General features: G+C 46.9%; 1 protein-coding gene across 6 annotated transcripts in view; it reads right to left on the reverse strand.

The window, feature by feature from the left end:
• Window positions 1-20039, reverse strand: part of IQSEC2 (IQ motif and Sec7 domain ArfGEF 2) — a 77689-nt gene that overhangs the window by 24704 nt on the left and 32946 nt on the right. For 2 of the 6 annotated variants that reach the window (XM_046673475.1, XM_046673480.1), the window contains exon 3: window positions 14294-14389. The exons of 2 other annotated variants lie outside the window; for them this stretch is intronic. In XM_046673475.1, the coding sequence (XP_046529431.1) occupies window positions 14294-14389 (96 nt within the window). Of the gene's footprint in view, window positions 1-14293; window positions 14390-16188; window positions 16283-20039 lie in introns of those variants that run through there. 2 more of the 6 variants (XM_046673478.1, XM_046673479.1) reach the window with 2 other exon arrangements.

Genomic DNA, 20039 nt, shown 5'->3' on the forward strand with positions numbered 1-20039 from the left:
CTTTGCAGCCCTAAAAATAACAGTTGTCGTTGACTGAATAGTTACTCTTTGCTAGGCCCAGCAACTCTGCAAGGTCTGGGTTGTTCTCCCTGAAGTGGATAACACAGATGAGGAAACTGAGGTGCAGAAAAGTGAATTAATTTGCCCAAAGTCTCAAAGCTCAGCAGTGATGGAACTAGGATTCAAAACAAATGCTCATGCTCTTACCCACCACCTGACATGAGCAGCCCCTCCAAGGTGGAATCCTTGCATCCTCTAGCTCCCCATGCCTTCCCACAGTAGCACACAGAGGGCCAGATACTGGGTAAATATTTGTGCAGTGTGTGAGTGAGGAGGCAATCCAGGAAGCCAGAAAGACTGAGGTTAGATTGAAGAAGTGCATAACTTCGAAAGCAATGACTCATGGGTTTGGCTGGCCAAGGGTAGAAGATCCAGACAATTGGGATGGACTTTACGAACCATCTGATCCCACAGATCCAAACTGAGGCCCAAAGAGTCAAAGTGACTTGCCCAGGGTCACATAGGACAAGAACCCAAATCCCCTACCTTCCAGGGTAGTGTCCCACTTTTAGTTTTTTAGCTGAATTTGTCCAGCACCCCCCATCCCCACACCTTTAAGCTCCTAGACATGGGCAACAGCAGGCTACTTGCACTTCCTAGGCTATGGCAAGCTGACCCATATCACCATGGCTGTACTCATGCTCTTCCTTTGTTTCTTCTGCCCAGGAGGTCCTCCCTCTCCCCTTCACCCACAGACTTCACTGCTTGGGTGAGCTCATCTGCATCTTGCAGCACCCTGAGCAGGTGAGCTATCCTGGGAAGTCAGTTCTGACTTACTCCCACCCTCTACAGAACCTGACAGGGTCAGCTACTCCCCACTCTATGTCTCATGCACATTCATGTCACAGGCAGTCCTTATCACCAACTAACTTGTGATTCCTTCTTGAAGTGTCCATCCCCCACCCTGCCCCTGTTCCCCAAGGGCAGTGGCCTAGTATGATTCACCTCTGTGGACCATCCATGCCCAGGCCAGGGCCCAGCATACAGCACGTGCTCAGCAGCTGCCTTGGGGCCCTAAGACCACAGGTAGCAGTCATGTGTGTCTGTACGTCTGTGTGACCATCCTGCCTGACGACTGTCATCCTAAAAGCCACAGCCCCACATGATCAAAAGCCACCCACAGTCACCCATCCAGTCTTATGATTATCTCCACCAGGCACATGCAGAGAGTCTGCCAGACACAGAAAGTCACCACCTCACACAGTCGACCTCACACACTCAGAATTGCTCACCCTCAGCTTCACACAATCACATTCCCTCAGATACATAACAGTCCACAGTATCTCACTCCTGATAGACCTGCCTGGCCTCACATAAAGACATGCACACATATGCGCAAGCACACACATTTCCCTCACAACTGATAGAAACCTTCCCCTTCCCACAGCACAGGCCCTGAGCCAATTCAGTTGCCTACACAGGAGTCTATACGATGGCTCCCATGATGGCCATCTGACCTTGACTTGCCCTCTCCCTCCATTTAGTTGAACCCCTGCTCCCCCTACTTCCTTCTACCTCCAGTCAAATGAAGGGTAGAATGGTCTCCTCCTCCCTAGCCACAGGTCACCTAGACTCACACGCCCTGGAGAGCCAGTCGAACAGAGCAGTCTACATACCATTCCACAACATGACCTTGGAGCTCTCCCCAGGTTATTGTCCATGCTATCCCTGTCTCCTGTAATGCCGCCTCACTTCTGCCACCTATTCAAACCCTTCCCAGCCTTACACTCTTGCCCCTTTTTCTCCAACAAGCCCTCCTGGACACCACCCCACCTAGCCCACCTTGACAGCTCCTTCCTCTTTGGGCCAGGAACATATTTTGCTCATTACTGCAGCCATATGTGCTCAATCATTTCTGCCCATCATACTTTGCCTACTTTCCCAAAGCATTTCTCACCTCCCTTGGCAGATGGAGAACTTATGGAGAACACAGCCACTGTCTTACTTTTTATCCCTCACAGTATTTTAGCCTGAAGCCTTGCACACAGTAGGTGCTCAAGCAATACCTTCTGGAAAAGCAAATAAGGGAGAGAGAAAGAGAGAGGGAAGGATGGAGGAAGGGATGGAGGGAGAGGGGAAACAAATGAGAATTTGAATGAGTGGATGAGTAGATGAGTTGAGTGACTAAATGAGTTAAGCAAAGAGTGAGGGAATCAGGTAAGCCTCCAGGAAAGCTACAGGATCAGTGTGATGGGGATGTTGAAGGGAGGAAGGAAAGAAAGGAGAGGAAGGACTCTCACCTGGGCCTTAATCAAAACCAGAGCCACTAATCACTGCACACTTGCCCAACCGTGCACCAGACTCTATGCTGGGCTCCTTGCATTTTCTTGCTAATCTTCATGACAATCCAGAAAGGTAGATATATTCTCACTGTACTCGGGAGGAAAATGAAGCTTAAGGAGAAGAAAATACTTGCTCAAGGTTACACAGATAGTAAGTAAGTGACAGAACCAGAAGGTAAACTCAGATTTGTCTCATGCCAAAGGCTCAAAAAGGGAAAGTCGGGGTATGAGACCTCCTGGCGTTGCTCCTGACAGAGACACATCATAGAAGGTGTGGGTCTTACAGCCCATAAAAACACCTTCCACCCACCTGCCAACAGCCTCCAGGGATTCTTAGAACCAGCTTCTGGCAGGAAATATTCAGGGTCATTGTATCTGGGGAAAACGGCTTCCCCTCAGATTCAGAGATCCCTCAAGTTGTAAAATCAGAACCTTGAAAGTACAGAATCAAGGACTCTTAACATCACAGAATATTAAAATCACATCATCAGAATTTGTTTTAAATGGTAGAATCATTAAATCTTAAAACCACAGGATTGGAGAATCCAAAAATCACAGCATTGTAGAAATAGAAACCACAGAATTGCATGGAATGTGTCACTGAATTATCATATCTTAAGTTCATAAGTAATCATAGCTTCTTAAAATTGTAGCATCTCAGACTGACAGAACGTCAGAGCTGGAGGAGCCCTTGGAAATCCTCTGATCCAACCCCCCTCCTCCTTTTACACACTGGGAAACCTGGTAGCAGAAAGGCCAAGCAACATGTCCAAGTTGGCCAACTCAGGTCACCTTGGGCTGATGGGCTGGAGAAGGCAACAGGCTTGCCCATGGTGGGAGCACCACACCATTCATTCACTTATTGAGTGCTTTTTGGGTGTTAATATTACCATGAATCAAAGCCTACTCTCTCTCCCAGTCCTGGATAGGAAAGAAGGTAAGGCCCTGGGGGGTTGGGGAGAGGGAAGCGGAAGTGGGGTGGAACATACATCAGACAGAGAGAAGAGATCAGCTTTTATTGATGGAAATTCCTTTGTACACAGCGACACGACACGCACTCTGAAAGGCCTATGGAAGTAGCAGGGGGCATGGGACAAGGCCTTCAAGCAGTAGAGGAGATGGCAGCGATGGCCACAGCGAAGGAAAGAGCGACGGGGAACTAGGCAGGCTGGGTCCCGCCCCCGTCTGGTCCTCTGAGCCCTAGGCACCCTGCATCTCTGTTTGTGCTCACAGAGGACAGAGGTAGGTCCTTGGGATGTCATTTAGAGACCTCTCCAGGAGTGGCAGGCTCCAGGGTGCCTGGGAAGTGGGGTGCAGGTGTGGGAGAGTCCAGGTTCCAAGCTCCAAGCTCCAAGCTCTGCTGCTCCCACATTTTAGTCAGACCTAGGGCTCCAGCCTTTATAATTTGGGGGCTGGAGTCCAAGGGAGACAGCAGTGGGGGGTGGGAATTCCAAGAAGGAGGTGGGGGAGGGAGGGGCATGATGCTTGCCCATCTGGTTCTTGAAGCAGGGATGGGGTCCCATGGGGGATCGCAGGGGCGGGGTGGGGCTGGTTAAGGCTTTTGCTTCTGCATAGAAAATGACCCTTGTCCTCTCAGTTACCGAGAGGAGGGACTACTGCACTCGGAGGCCGGACAGCAGAACTGATGAGCGTCTTCCTCTTCCTCTTCCTCAGTTTCCTCCTCCTCCTCCTCTTCCCTGGGGCCAGGAAGGGCAGGGTAGAGGCCACAGGCGGCAGGTGACAGAGAGAGGCAGAGGCATTAGTTTGCAGAGCAGGGGAGATACATGAAGGGCTGGAACCCGGGAGCTGGGGCTAGGATGGGGGTCTGAATGGGGAGGCCAGTAGGACGGATTATGCAGGGCCACACCCAATTCAGTCTCCAAGGAGTCTGCTGCTGGTCCCCTCCTGGGACAGCCCTCCCCCACACCCAGGCTGGGCTCAGTCTTAAGGTCATGCCCAGAGTATATGCCCTGACAGGTGCCCAACCTCATTTTAATATAAATAGTAGCAACTTGCTCTATGCTGGCACTTTACGTATATTATCTCATTTAACCCCTGCAACAACTCTGCATCATTTTAGAGACAAGGGAATAGAAGCTTGGCAAGGTTAGATAATCTGCCCAAGCTCACGTAGTTAGGTGAGCGGTAGAGTCTGGACTTAAACCTGGAGTTCTTGGAGCTCCAAGTCTCAGACTCCTTCTACCAGGTCCTTTGGGTGAACTTGGCAGTATCTGTAGAAATCCACTCTGCCCTTGAAGGACAAAGATTTGCATTTCCTCAAGGCTCGGGGTCAGGAAAACAGAATGGAATATGGCAAGCCCACAGCTTTGGAAGCAAATAAACCTGGGTTCTAATGCCAGCTCTACAAGTGCTTCCAGGCTATGTCCCCCGGGTACGTTATTGCCCCTTTTAGAGCCTCGGTTTCCTCATCTGTAAGCATCATGGAGCTCATGATGCCAACTCCACAGGATTGTTGCAAGGACTAGAACATACGTCAAGTGCCTGGCAAACAAGAGCAATGTGAATATGGTGGTGGTTATTGTTAACTGCTCATGAACTGAATCTAATTCCCAAGGTGGCTGTTTGTACCTACACAGACGTGTCACAGTACCCACACAGCAGCGAGGAGGAGTCAATGCAGGAACAAGTGCCTGTCCCTAGGTACTGGGGAGTGGTACCAGGGGCCAGTCTGCATGTGGCACTCACTGGAGCTGGGCTACAGTTTCTTGGGGTGGATGGACAGACAGTTGGGCTAGGGGAGGACCACATGCCTTGGGAGTGAAAGGCTGATTTTCTGGGGCTAGCCAATGAAACAGTCTCACCTCACTCCCAGATCCCTGGGCTCAGGGGAGGCAGTAAGTATGGAATCCAGGAAACTAGAGGATTGGGAAGAGATGAGAAGGAAAGAGGACAGGCAAGGGAAGGCACTGCTGTCCATCTGACAGACAGACAAGCATGCACATGCGTACACACACACGCACACAAGCACACATGCACACCTTCCTTATATTCAGAGCTCCCTCTGACACATTGTTCCACAAAGTCACTGAGCCAGCAAAACTACACGAACCAGGGCTCAAGTCCTAGGAAAGTAACTCCATTCTGAGTCTCCCATTCTTCATCTATAAAAGGAGAAGAAAACTCCACACCTCTCAAGGCTATCACGAGGAACAAATTATCTCTCAGTCCCACTGCTTATTCCTCTTGTATTCAGACCAGGCCTCTGCTACCCCTCACCCTGACACTGCAGTCACCTCCTGATTTCTTCTCCCTACCCTCTTGGACCTGTTAGCCTTCCTAATGGAGTCTTTAAGCATGAATCTCTTCTGCTCAGACACCCACCTTGGCTCCCCATTGCTTCCTGGATAAAATGCAGACTCCTCAACTTGGCATTCAAGGCTCCCCCACCATATGGCCTCACCTGGTCTTTCCTGTCAGGTGGAAAAAGCATGGGCTTTAGAGTCAGACCTGGGTTTCCAGATCAGCCCCACCACCTACTAGCTGGGTGACCTTGGGTCCATTTCTTCACCTCTCTAGGATTTATTTTCCTTATCTGCAAAAAATGAGAAAATATCTATACTGCAGGATGAGGTGGGATTAAACAAATTCAAGTATGTAAAGCACTTGCCACAGGGCAGGTTTGGTGCTTTACACACAGTAACTATTATTATTACTGTCATTATCAGTGGCATCAATGTTATCCTGCTCACTCATACCCAGCCTGCATCAAACTAGCTTGTTCATTATTCCATCAGCATGCCCAGCCTTTTCATGCCTCTATGCCTTTGCTAACTTTGTTTCTTCCTTCTGCACAGATCTCTGCCTATTAAAATCCTATCTGAACTTGACAGCCCAGCTCAAATACTGCTTCCTGCAGAAGTCTTCCCTGACTCCCAACCAGAAGTATTCTCTGCTTCCTCCTAGTTCTAGCATCCATGTGCTTGGTCAAGGATCTCCATTTGTTGCTTTGAGCTTTCCAGAAGCATTTCTTTCACCAATCCCCTCAACGCCCTTGTATTTTTCCCACTACCACCATTGCTCTCCTTCTCTGTGAGAAAAAGAGGGCCCCTATACTATTTAAGGCCAGTCCCTCCAGGGCCTAGGCTCTGGAACCCACCCCTGCTACCTCCTCCACAACAATCATCCCCTCTCTTTCCCATATTTCAACCTCTCCCTCTCTGTTGCCTCCTTCCTACCAACATTTATAGAAGCTCAAGTCTCTCCCATCTGGGAATAAAAACCCTCTATCTGCCCCCACATCTCCCTCTAGCAATCACTGTCCCTCTCTCCTCTTCACAGCTAAGCTTCTTGAGAAATTCGTCTACACTGGCCATCTCCACCTCAGTACTCCCACAAGCTCTTCAACCCACTGCAATCTGCCTCGTGCGCCCACCATGCTATGGAAACTTCTTTTAGGAAGGTCACTCAAGACCTCCTAGTGGTTAAAGCCAATAGATTCTCTTCCACCTTCATCTTACTTCCCCCAGCTGTAACATTTGCCACTCTTAACAAGTCCGTCCTGAGTGCCAATGGCTCTTTCCTTCCTCTGCTTCCGTGAGCCCCCTCCCTGCTGGTTTTCCTCCTACTTCTCTGCCCACCCCCATCTCTTCTTCCTCTCCCCATTCCATATGTGTTGGTACCTCTTCCCCAGTTCTGCTCTGGTCCTCTTATCTTTCATTCCACACTGTCAGTGATCTCATTCCATTCCATAACTTCTGGCATGGCTGAGGACCCCTGCATCTCTCTCTCTGGCATGGATCTCTCTCCCGGGTCCCAGACCCATCAAGCCTAATGCTTGCTGGAAACTCCACCAGGATGGCCCTTAGGGCCTTCAGAGCTCACAGGGACCTCTAACTCAGCATCTTACCACTGTAAACCTGTCCTCCTGTATTTCCCACCTTAGTGAAAGGCACTACTATTCATCCAGTCGCCCAAACCCAAAATACACCTGGGAGTCCTGCTAGATTCTTCTTGCTCCCTTAGTAAGTCAGTTACCAAATCCCACTGAGTCTATCTCCTAAATGGCTCTAAAAGGCTATGCATGATCTGGCCCCTGTACCTCATCTTCTCCTCTCACTCCTTGTTTACTCTTTCTCCAATCATACTGGTCTCCCGGCTGTCCCTTAAACATAACAAGCAGACTCTTGCCTCAGGGCCTTTGCATTCGATGTTCCTTCCATCTGGAACATAATGCCCCAGAGAGGTGAGGCACCAGAAACATTTTATATATTTAGTTGTTTATTTATTATCTGTCTCACCCACTGTAAGATCCACCAAGACAAGCATCTGTTTTGTTCAATGCTAAATCCCTAATGCCCAGCACAGTGTCTGACATACAATAAATATCAGTTGAATGAATGAATCCATTACCAGGCCTGAACACCACAACTTACAGTGAACTTCACCCTTGGTCATCTCCACCTCCCCCCCATTATTTATTCAGTCTCTGACTCCAGTCCTCTCTTCCTCCCAATCACCTCTCAAATCCGTCTCCCCTGCTCTATCCCCACAGCCGCTACCTTAGCTTATCTCTCACTTGGATTACTGCAACAGCTTCCTCCCTAGTCTCCCTTCCTTCTAAAATGCTAATTCAATCAGGTTACTTTCCTACTCAAGAACTGCTCATGCCTCTCCAGCTGCCTACCACAAAAAAGAAGACTGAACTTCCCCAGACAGCTGTTTGAGCATGTCTAACCTCTGCACCCTACAATGTTAAGTTTCACCATTTCTCACCTCCAGGTGTTTGTGTATACTCTCAGAGCATCCTCCCCTATCCCTATCTTTCAAAATCTTTATGGACCTCGGATGACTGGCTCAAATACTACTTTCTTCAGGAAACCACCTGATTCACAAATCAGAAGTAATTCCTCTCCAAAATTCATAGAAAAGTAAGTGTCTCCAGTATCACTCAGGATCTCCAAGAACCAGGAATAGGATGGAAGTTAGTAATTATGTCTGAGACCAAGGACTTTGGGTGCTGGGTGAGCATTAATAAGGGTTCCCTTTTCCTCTTGCACTATTACCATGGACTCATGTCCTTCTGGCTCTCTGCTAATGCCAACTCATCTTTGTCTCCTCCCTTTCTCTCACCTTCTATCAGGCCCATTTTATTAATAACTCTCAAAAGATTTAGATTCCATAATTTGAAAGTAAAATGTTTCTATATGAATGGTGCCCACTGGAGTAGTGCAATACAATAGCCCTGCTCGAATGCATGTCTTCTATGCCAATATCCCAGTTTAGGCCCTCTAGCTGGCCTCCACGCATACAATCCATTTCTCATACTGACTGCTAATACGATGTTTCTAAAACACAAATTTTGTCAAATTTCTCTCCTATTTAGAATCCATTCACATGACACTTCATCACGAGCAACATTGGTTCTTAACCTTTTTGGAGGAACACAAACCCTTTATGCATTTAATGAAAGCCATGGACCATCTCCCCAACAAAAAATGCACATAGGTATATACACACACACAGTTTGAATTCAATTTCAGGAGGTTCAAGGGCTACCTGAAGCCCATCTGGAACCCATGCAACCCAGGTTAAGAACATCTGGCCCTACCCAATAACATCCAGGTTATTTTGCATATGCTGTTCCTTCTGCCTAGAATGTTCTTCCACACTTCACCCTTCTGTCTCTGGCTACCTTTTACTCATCCTCTAAGACTCAACCCTTGGGCCTAGTTGACCAGTACCAGCAGCCCTAGACGAGGCCAGTTCCCTACCTCTGGGCTTCCACAGCCCCCCATGCTCTCCTTTGTCGTAGCCCTCCTCAGTCTCCCCAACTCACTGGGAACTTGTGGAAGGCAAGAACTATTGCCCGGCATAGGCCCTGGCCACAGCAGAACTCCTTAAGTGTCTACTGAAATGAATACTAATAACAGCTACCCTTTTTAAAGTACCCATTGTGTGCCAGGTACTCAGTAAGGTCAATTCTATTTATGATCTCATCTACTCCTCAATAAATAAATCCCATGATGTTGGTGTTAAATTGTGTTCTTTTTAACAGAAAAGGAACTGGGCTCAGAGATGTGAAGTGAATTGTTTAAGGTCGCCCAGCTAGTGAGTGACAGAGTTGGGATCGAAAATGAGAGGTGTTGGCACCAATGCAAGGATTGGTCCACTATGCTTCCCTACCCTGGACTGTGAGATTGGGAGATGGCATCAGCAGAACAGGACCAAGAACCAGGGCCAGAAAGCCCTGCCCGGGTTCCATTTCCCAGGGCCACTTATTCTTATTTTCACTCCTGTGTCATCTTCCTGCCAAGACCAGGGACCTGGCTCTCTCTTCTTATAGTGCAATCCCCTCCAACCCATGTACTACTCTAAGCCTCCTCATCCCAAAGTCCCACTTTGGTCAGGCTCGTCCTTTGTTCCAGAACCATCTCCAGACATGTACAGCTTTTAGATCCAATCCAATCCAGTGCTACACTCTCGGCTATGAGGAAAACAAGAGACGAGTAGTCCCTGCCCTTCAAGCATTGATAGCCACCCAGGAGTTTTACATGTACCATCTCCAATCCTAAAATCAACCTGAGAGGTAAGTAGGCATTATCCTCATTACACAGATGAGGAAACAGAGGCTCAGGGGTTAAATGGCTTGCCCAAAGTCATAGAGTTGGTAAGTGGCCAAACTTGGACTTGAACAAAGGCATTGACTCAACTACTGTTCCCCCATTGGGTCATCCTGCCCGGAAGAGCCAAAAAATGGGAAACACCATTTCTGGCGGGGTTAGGGAATGAAGGAAAGCTATTACTCCTTCAAGACTCAGTACACACAACTCTCCCCGTAAGGGAAAGATGGCGTTAGGTGCACCTCCTCTGGCAGCCCTCTGAGGCTACTTCTGTCCCATCCTGAACCACACTATGCTGTCACTGTCTATGTGTCTCTCTCCCTTCTAGACAATTGAGTTCCCTAATGGTAGGACAGAAACAATTCACTCCCATATCCCATCAAGGTTCAGATTAAGGCCCTAACTGAGAGCAGGCAGGCCAAATGCTTGCTAAATGAATGAGGTTGGTATTTGAGCTAGTTATTAAAAGGAAAAGCAAGATCTGAACAGCTGGATACAGGTAAACAGTATAGAGGAGAGAAATGAGTGAATAAAAGCAAGGAAATGGAACCAAGGAAAAAGGCCAATAATTTTGAAATTATGACAGGATGTGTACAATATGTTTTCACAGTCATGAGGGTTTTCTTTTCCTTACAAGAGTGGGATCATACTAGAAGCCTTGTTCTGCAACTTGATTTTTTCATATAACTAAGTCTTGGAGATCTTTCCATGCCAGTATATAGATATTTTTCTTTTGATCTGTTACAGAGTAATCCATAGTATGGGTGGATCGTGAAGGAAAAGCTGTTCTCTACTGATGGACATGTAGGTAGGTTGTTTTAATTTTTCGCTATTACAAACGATGCTGCAATAAACATCTTTGCATATGTCTGGAAGTAGTTTTGAAAGATAGATTCCTAAAAGTTGAATTTCTGGACCAAAGAAATGCACGTTTTGTTTAAAATGTAGATAAAAGTTATTTCTGTTGCTTTAACATTTTTATAGACTGGCTAAAAACAAAGATTATTCCTACCCATATAATTCTGTCTTTATTTTGAGAAGCATACATCATGCAACCTTTTCATTAAGAGTTGGTTGAGAATGTTATCCTACAACAGCATGTGATAAAGAGTTGCACAGTATGACTTATGTTTGCAGTTGGGACTAGAGTGTTTTAGAAAAGGCCTCTGGCTGGCCAAATTGGAGTCCATCTAGTAGTAAAACCTTAGAGAAATCTAGCTCCAAGACATGGCTCTCAGCTTGGAAGTATATGCACATTTAAGATTCTGGTGGCAGCTAAAAAAAATTTTATGGCACCAATTTGCACTCTAATCAAGGAATATGAGAGACTCTGTTTCCTCACAATCCTTTTAATCTTGTAAATTTGGGTACATTAAAATTGGTACTTCATTGTTGTTTTAGTTACATTTCTTTAGATATTAGTAAGCGTGAGCATCCTTTCTTATTCATTAGCTAATTGTCTATTTCTTCTCTGAATTGCCAAATCATGTTATTTCTCCATTTTAAATAGGTGTGCACCTTTTTCTGATTGATTTCCAAGAGATGATATAGATATAGGCAGAGATATTAATCTTTGCCTAATACCTCTGTAGCAAATACTTTCTCTCCGCTTGTTGTTTTTGTTTTAACTTTGTGTATAGTATCTTTCTCCACACAGAAGTTCTTAACTTTAATGTTGTTAAAACTATTGCCCTTTACTTCATGGCTTCTGGGTTTTTAAGTCATGCTCAGAAAGGCTTCTCCACCCTAATATTATAAAAATATTCTAGATTTTCCTCTAGCACTTCTACAGTTCTATTTTTTGTATTTGTTTTTGTATGAGGTTGGGGTTTAACTTTTTTCCCAAATGATAGTCAATAGTCCCATCCCATTTACTGACTTCCCACTAATTAGAAATGTGCTCTTTATCATAAATTAAATTCCCATTATGAATATATGTTTGTCTAAACTCTCTATTTTGTCTCATTTATGTAATCCTCTATTACTGTGGTGATATAATATTTGTAATTTCTGCAGCTTTGTAGTAAGTTTTTGTATCTAATAGAGCAAATCTCTCTTCATTGTTTTTTTTCCAAAATTTTTAGTAATTCATGGGCATTTACTCTACCAAATGAACTTTAAAATCCAATTGCCCAACTCCAAAAGAAAATACCACTGAAATTTTAATGAGAAATGCATTGAACCCTTTGACCAAATTGGGGAAAAAAGGTCATTTTTACCATATTGAATCTTCCCATCCAGGAATAGGATACTACTCCTGATTTGTTCAAGTCTTATTACAGCCTTTCATGAAATTTTATAATTTTCTACAGAGAAGTATTTTACATTTCTTATAAATTCCTAGGAATTTTATCATTTTTTTTTGCTATTGTGCATGGAATCTTTTTCTATTACATGTTATAATTAGTTATTGCTGGTATTCAGAGAAGCTAATGGTTTAGGTGTATATTTATCTTGTATCTACCCATCTCATTGAATTTTCTTATTAGTTCTAATAATTTTTCCTTTTATTCTCTTTGGTTATCTAAGTCGACAACCATATCATCTTCAAATAATGCTAATTCTGACCTTTTCTTTCTAATACTTATACCACTCATTCCTTTTGTCAATCCCATTGGTTAAAACTTCCAGAAAAACATGGGTTAGTGACAGTGATAGCAGTCTTCCTTATTTTGTTCCTGAATTTAACAGAAATTTATCTAGTACTTCATTGTTACATTTGATGAAATTCTTTACCTGATAAAAATTCTTTACCAAATTAAGGAAGTTTTCATTGATTCCTAGCTTACTGTACTAGTTATCTATTGCTGCATAACAAATTACCCCAATATAGCAAGAGATAACTAAGACACTAAGAGTTTTTAAATCAAGAATGGATGTGTAATTTTATCAGATTAATTTTTCAGTACTTATAGAGATAGTTATATGATCTTTTCTCTTTAATCTATTAATATAATCAATTATAATAACAGTTTTCCCAATGTTGAACAATCCCTACATTCCTAGGACAAACCTTCATTTGTCACAATACATTCTTCTTTTCATACACTGATGGGTTCACTTTGATAATCTTTCATTTAAAATATTTGTTACTCTGTCAATATATGAGATTTAGCTATAGTTTTTGTTTTTTTGTCTAAACCTGTCCAGTTATACTAGCCTTCTGGAATGAACTGGGAAGCTGTCCACCTTTTCCTATTATCTGATCTTTCAAGATTCGACAGAACTTCCATCATACCACAACTTCCATTTATACCAACTGGGCCTGATACCATTTCTGAGGAGAAAACTTGACCATCTTTTAACTTTCTTCTATACTGTTCTATTCTATTCAGGCTTTCTGCCACTCTTTATGTCATTTTGGTAATTTATATTTTCCGTGATAACCACCCATTTCATCTAAATTTTTACATTTATTGGTATAAAATTATACAAACCATTTTCTTATGACTTTTTTCATCTCCTCAAAATCTGTGGTTAAATCCTCTTTGTCATACCTTATTTATGTTTTATTGCCTTTTTCTCAGTCACATCTGCCAGAAGATGGTCTGTGTAGTTTACTGGTCTTTTCAAAAACCACCTCTTAGTTTATCAAATCTTTTGTTTTCTATATCATTAATTTCTGATTTTATCTATAGTAATTACTTTATTCTGCTTTCTTTTGGTTGTACTTTTTCTAGATTCTTGAGAAGAATAATTAGTTTATTTAATTTAAACTGTCTCGTTCTCTAATAAAAGCTCAAGAACACAAATTTTCTTCTGGGAACCTCCATGGTCATATCCCCTAGGTTTTCATATATAGCATTCTCATTGACATCTATTCTAAATAGTCTATAAATTCCATCCTTATTTCCTCTTTAACACAGTATTTTTAAACTTTCAAATGGGCCTAGCCTTTTTGCTGTTGCTATTAATATGTCATTTTATTACATTATAATTAGAAAATATAAAATGTGTTTTCCAATTAACTTGGAAACAATGTTGTTCTTCAAAGTGTGGGCAGATTATTCCTTCTGCCTAAACACGCTTCCCCTTCCTATCCAACTGGCAAACTCTTACTCATTTTTCAAAACAGCTCAAATGTTACATATTCTAGGACCAACTACTCCTGCTTTTGGGAGCAGGTATCCAGCGAAGGATTTTTTTAAGGAAGCACAAACTACAAACAGATTTTGAAAGTCCTCTTTGGTCTCCTGACCTGTCCCCCAGTCACTCTCCTCACACGCTCAGACACCCATGCCACAATCACACAATCACCCAGGGGTGGGGGGCAGGGGGGGCTAGAGGGCAATAGGGGAAGGGCTGGCAATGATATTGCATATTTGTCTTGGTGGGGTGAGGGATTGAGGGAAGGACAGGTCTAGCTCTTACCTGCTCTCTGCCAGCCTGCCTGAGGGGGTAAGCTTCATGGAGTCAAGGACCTGAGTAGGACAGCAATACTGGTGTAGAGTATGAGACGCTGTGGACCTGAGAGACAGTGAGAGACAGAGAGAGAAAGAGAGACAGAGAGAGACAGGGAGGGAGGAGAGAGGAAGGGTGGGGAATGGGTACAAGGAGGTGAGAGTAAGTTGGGGAGGGGAAAAGGGAAGACTGGGAGGAATGGGTGGTAGAGGATAGGGAATAGAAGAGGCGGTGGGAGGCAAGGAAGGAGGGAGGAGAGGGAGGGCAGGAAGAGAGGGAGGGAGGGAGGGAGGGAAGGAAGGAAAAAAGGAAGGAAGGAAGGAAAAAAAAAGAAAAAAACCACAAAGTCAAGAAAGAGAGGACGGCACTCGAACCACAAACAGAACACAACGACAACAGGGGGCGGCAGAGACGAAAGAGCCAGGCTGGGCCTCCTCTGCTCCAGGTGACTCCGTGGGGACCTCAGCCACGGAGACACTGGGACACCACAGCAGGGAAGGGGGAAGGGAGCCCTCCTCACACCAGACGCCACACGGGTAGGAAAGAGGGGAGAGGGAAGGAGGGATGAAAGAGAAAGGGAAAAGATGTGTGGGGGGGCTCCCCCTTATAGAAGACCCCTCACAAGTAGGGAGGGAAGGATGAAGAGAGGAGAGGCTCTGGGTCCAAAGAGGGAAAAGAACCCAGACCAGGCGGGTGGAGGAAACACTGTAGGAGGAAAGGGAGAAAAACAGAGAGAAACCGAAAGAGACAAGGAAAGGGTAAGACAGAAAAGCAGAAAGACAGAGAAAGAGGAAGACAGAGAAAGGGTGAGACAAAAGACACAGAGAGAAGACAGGGAGAGGCAGAGAGTGCCAGAGCAAAGGAGAGGAGAGGCGAGGGCGGAGGAGAGCTGACAAGGTCTCAGTGGTCTTGGTGACAGGATGGGACTGGGGGCTGAGTGGGTGGGTGGGGCCTCTGATTCCAAGGCCAGTGTTGCGCCCCCCCCCCCCCCCCCCAGCATGGTGCAGGGCCCCTGCACTCCACTCCCCAGTGCTCTGCCCCTACCCCTAGTGCAGGGTCCAAAGGCCCCTCTGCCTCCTGCTTCTGGTGATTAAAGTCCAGAGAATGGGGAGGGGGAGGAGGGACAGCAGGGTAGTGAGGCTGAGGGCCCGGTCTAGCCTTACCCAGCACAGGGCAGATGCTGGAAGTGGAGCTGGCCCTTCCAAGTCAGCTAGGCCCTGTCCCCCACAAGCCCCTGAAAGCAGGTCACAGTCAGGGCCTGGCCATTCAAGAGACTGAGTAAAGGCCAGGAGATGTGCCTGCAGGCCAGGCCAGATGCCCACTATCTCACTTGTTGCAAATTCGAGGATGCCCAAATCTTAGAACCTTACAGAGAATCTTGGAATCTGAGACTCTTCTCATCAGAGACTCTGGAATAATCCTCAACATCATAACAATTGTTTCTCAAGTGCCATCTATGTCCCAGTCACCAGCCCAAGTCCTTGACTCGTTATCTCACTAAACCTGAGACTCAGAGACCCTTAGGCTGCTGGAATGTTGGTATCAGAGAATCTCAGCGGCTATGGGGAGCCCTGCAGTGCTGGGCCAGGCTAGCACACCAGGGCAGCCACCAATCACACCCCTCACAGGCCACGGACTGTGCTGCTCAGGGCTCTAGGGTCCTTACAGTGCTGGGCACCCAGATACCCACAGGCTCACTCACTCGAGCTGGGTCCCTCCCCTAAGCCAAAGGCCTCCAAGAGTCCAAGAGGGGAGCCAGGAACCAGGAAGCCAGGAGGCTGCTGAATCAGCAGCCCAGGGACCTGGTCCAGGCCTGAGCAGGGAGGGAAGGGGTCAGGCTGCAGGGTGGGGAGCCAGGTTCCTACCTGCTACTCTTCCCAGGGGGCTCCATGGATTTCGACCTGTCCTGAGGGCAGGCCCCCTGGCCCGGGCGGTGCCTCCACCGTGTCACTACCCCCTCCTCCCCAGCCCTTCCCTAGAAGGAGGAACCAAGGAGGCGGGGCCAGGCCAGCTGGGCTGTAGGCCAGACTGCAACTGGAAACTTTGCTCCTTCCCCTGCTCCCCCAGGAGGGCTGGGAACTCCTTGTAAGAGGAAGCAGCTTTGAGAGCTCCCACTGACTCCTCTGGGCCAAACCCTAGGCTGGGCTCCCTATGGGCACCTCCACTGGAATCTCCCCAAGCACCCTGTCAAGTATGTGTCACTAGCCCTATTCTCCTGAAGAGAAAATTGAGATGGAGAGACATTAAGTAACTCAGCACAGGTAATACAGCTAGTAAGCGGCAGAACCCTAAGATCAGAACCTGGTTTGGCCATTCCCAAATTGGGAATCTGTCCCCTTGGCCATAGTGCTGCCTCACGAACACAGAAACGTTCCATAGAAGCTTTTCACGTTCTCATCTTCTGTACAGTGAAAGAGACTCTGTTTGGTTGCTATGTTGGGGTGCTCCAGATCAAGTAAAATTCAAATCACCCACTTTGGGAAATCAAGATGAGGCCCTGGCCAATATTCTTGATCATTACAATAAGCTCTTACTCTCTTCTGTGTTATTTTCTGGACTTGCTAAAGAAATGCTCCCTAAAGAGAAAAGCAAAAATCAGATGAAATGCTATTCACAATCAAGAGGCTGTTCTTCCAAGGAAATTATCCCACCTGGTTTTACAGATGGGTAAATCAAGGTCTGGAGACAAGAAGAGTCTTCCTAAAGTTTATACAGCCAGTCAGACTAGAATCCAGGTGTCCCGACTCCCTACCTACCTATCACAGTTCTCTCTCTCTCCCCTCCATAAGGGCGGGGCTGGAGAAAGGAGAGAATTTTGAGGCTTCAAAGGCTACAGGGTTCCTGAAGAGTACCACAGATGCAGCGCAGAGCACTCTTGTCCTTTCACGGCCCCAGAGTCCAGGTCCCTGGCTGTTCTGAGCAGAAGGCGGCCCTGGGAGGGGCCAAGGGGCCAGTGATCTAGAAGGAATAGGAGCTGACAGGCAACAGGCTAGCCTTCCTGCCTTCCTGCCTCCCTGCCGGGTCAGCTAGTTCCTCTCAAGAAAGCCAAAGTGGCAAAGAGAGAGAGGCTCTCTGGACCATGGCAAAGTTAGCATCTGTGGGCCCTTAGTGGCCTCCTCTCCCTCTGCCCACCCCCAAAAGCCCCTTGATCCTCAGGACTCTGGCCTCAGCCCCTGCTTTTTTCTCTCCCCTTCAGCAACTCTTCTAGCTCCTGTGGCAGCTGCACCTCATGCCCATTTGCAGTTATTGCCCTAAGAGCTGCACCTCTGGCCCAAATCTTCCTCTTGGCCTGGCAGGAGTTGAGAGACAGAAATTCTAGTCCTGGCCCTAAGGCTGATGCTGTGTGACCTTGGACAAGGGCCTTCCCCTCTCTGGTGAGGCAAAGAGCCTACACTTTGGTGCTGGGTAGAGCTGAGTACAAGTTCCAGCTCTACCACTTTTTACCTGGGTAACCCCTCTGAAGCCTAGTTTATTCCTCTATAAAAGACCAGTGGCAATTTCTACCTCACAGGTTCTCATGAGGAGTCAGTGAGACGAATGTGCACATGAGGAAGAGTCTCAGCTTAAGCCTGAGAGAGTCTGACCCTTCTCCCAGGGAGGCAGAGGAGACCCATGGGAAGGCTGTTCGTTTCAAAGATGTGAAGATTTCTAGGAAAATATCTCTTAATCTGGGCCACTCTCGGCATTCAGATATATCTGAGCATGTTGGGTAGACTCATGTGATGACCTACTAGTGGCTGAAAGAAAGAAGGAACTAAGGGTGAGGGGCTTGACCCAGCCACAGAGCACTGGTGGAGCCTTCATTCACTTATTCAACAGATCCTGTAGACTGCGCACTGGGCTGGGGCCAGATAACAGTGGTGACTAAGGGCAGTCAACATCCTGATCTCATGGAACTTATATCCAAGTGCGAGAAGATAGACATTCAACAACTAATAGAGTTAAGCTGGGCAGAAAGTGCAGGTAGCAGGGGGAGAGTGTTCCAGGCAGAGGAAACAGCTTGGGCAAAGGACCTGAGGTGGTATTTCCAGGAACTGCGAAGAGGCCAACATGGCTGACTGGAAAAAGCAAAGGGGAGAGGGGCAAGACTGGAGATGTAGGCAGGGGCCTGACCATGCAAAGCCTCGGAGGCCACGGTAAAGTTTCGGCATTTATACTAAGAGCAATGTGGCAGCAATCTGTGGTTCGTGGATAGGCATGGGGCGGCGGGGCGGGGGGGGGGGCGGTCTCTGAAGCCCCTCAAGTTGTATGAAAAATTAATGAGAAAGCGCAAGTTTCTTGGGAGAGCATAGCTTTCATCAGATCCTCAGAGGGGTTTGTGTTCCCAAAAGGGCAGAGAAGCTCCTCATACGGTTCCATTCATTAAGTGCCTACTAGGAGCTAGTAGCAGGCATCCTAGAACTTTCTGTGAGCTAGCCCCTACCCTCCACCTCCAGCTAGTCTCAGCCTTCCCCTCAACTTCAACCTGTGCTCCACCCAGACAGAAGTGCTTACAATTCTCTGTCACACTTTGCTGTCCACGCCTCATCTTTGCTTGTGCTGTCCCCCTGCTCAAAAGACCCTTTCCCACCACCCCACTCCATCACCTCCCCACTTCACTAGCTCCCCCTTGTTCTTCACAAGTCAGCTCAGAGGTTGTGCCCTCTGGAAACCTGCCCTAAGTCCTACCCTGTGTCCTTCCTACCCTGTGTTTCTCTCAGCACTGTCTGTTCACATGCTGTTGCCCCTTCTGGGCCGAGAGTTCTGTGGGGACAGGGGGTCGTGTCTTATTCATCCCAGTGTCCCCAGCATCCAGCAAAGGGCACCTAGTCACACAGGTCAGCAAGTGTTGCAGGGAGACAGACAAGCCACACTGAGGTGGAGGCTGCAAGATGGGCTGGTGGACACTAGAGGGCACTGCGGTCAGTGGAATCCTGGCCTGACACTGGCCAGGCTGACCCAGGCTGGGCGAGGAACCAGGCATGCATGGAAGCATGAAAATTCTGCTCCTGGGTCCTGCAGCTCCTCAGCTCTGAGCCTAATTGACCAGGGTCTCCATCCCAGCCTCCCAATTTACCTTCTACCTCCTTTCCAGACCATTTTTCACGACAGCCCTATCCCACTGCAGATACAGCTTTAGTTCTCCCCAAACACAGGTGCCAAACACTCCTCCCACAGCCCTGGCAGACCTTTTTTGCTCTGTCTGCAACACTTCCCACTTCTCCTCACTCCTCCTCACCCCTCACCTGGCTAACTTCTACTCCTCCGCCAAGTCTCAGCTTAGACATCAGCTTGGAGAAGCCTCCCTGACCCTCAGGTAGACTTCCGGGGTGGTCCCACAACACGCTACACTTCCCCTGTAATTGTCTGTAATTTGTTTCCTCATCTGGTTCCCAGCCAGACGTGAATTTCCTCAGAGCAGGACTCTATTATTCATCATTGTATCAACTGCATTTAATTCTGCACACTGCCTGGCACATTGTAGGTACAGAATAAATCAGCTTTGAGTGAATGAATGAATAAATGGATGGATGGATGACCTTGGACAAGTCACTTTATCTCCCTAGGTTTCCGTTTCCCCATCTGTAAAGTGGGTACAATCACCCCTACTTGGCAGGGTCGCCAGGAGGATTAAAGATAATGTGTGTCGAGTGCTTCCTAACAATTCCTGACACACAGCATTTTTTGAATCACATCAATTAATAATATTTGGAAGAGCGAAAAAGGGGAGGGAAGG

This window comes from Equus quagga, chromosome 10 (genome assembly GCF_021613505.1).
Source record: "Equus quagga isolate Etosha38 chromosome 10, UCLA_HA_Equagga_1.0, whole genome shotgun sequence".
Classification (NCBI taxonomy): Eukaryota; Metazoa; Chordata; class Mammalia; order Perissodactyla; family Equidae; genus Equus; species Equus quagga.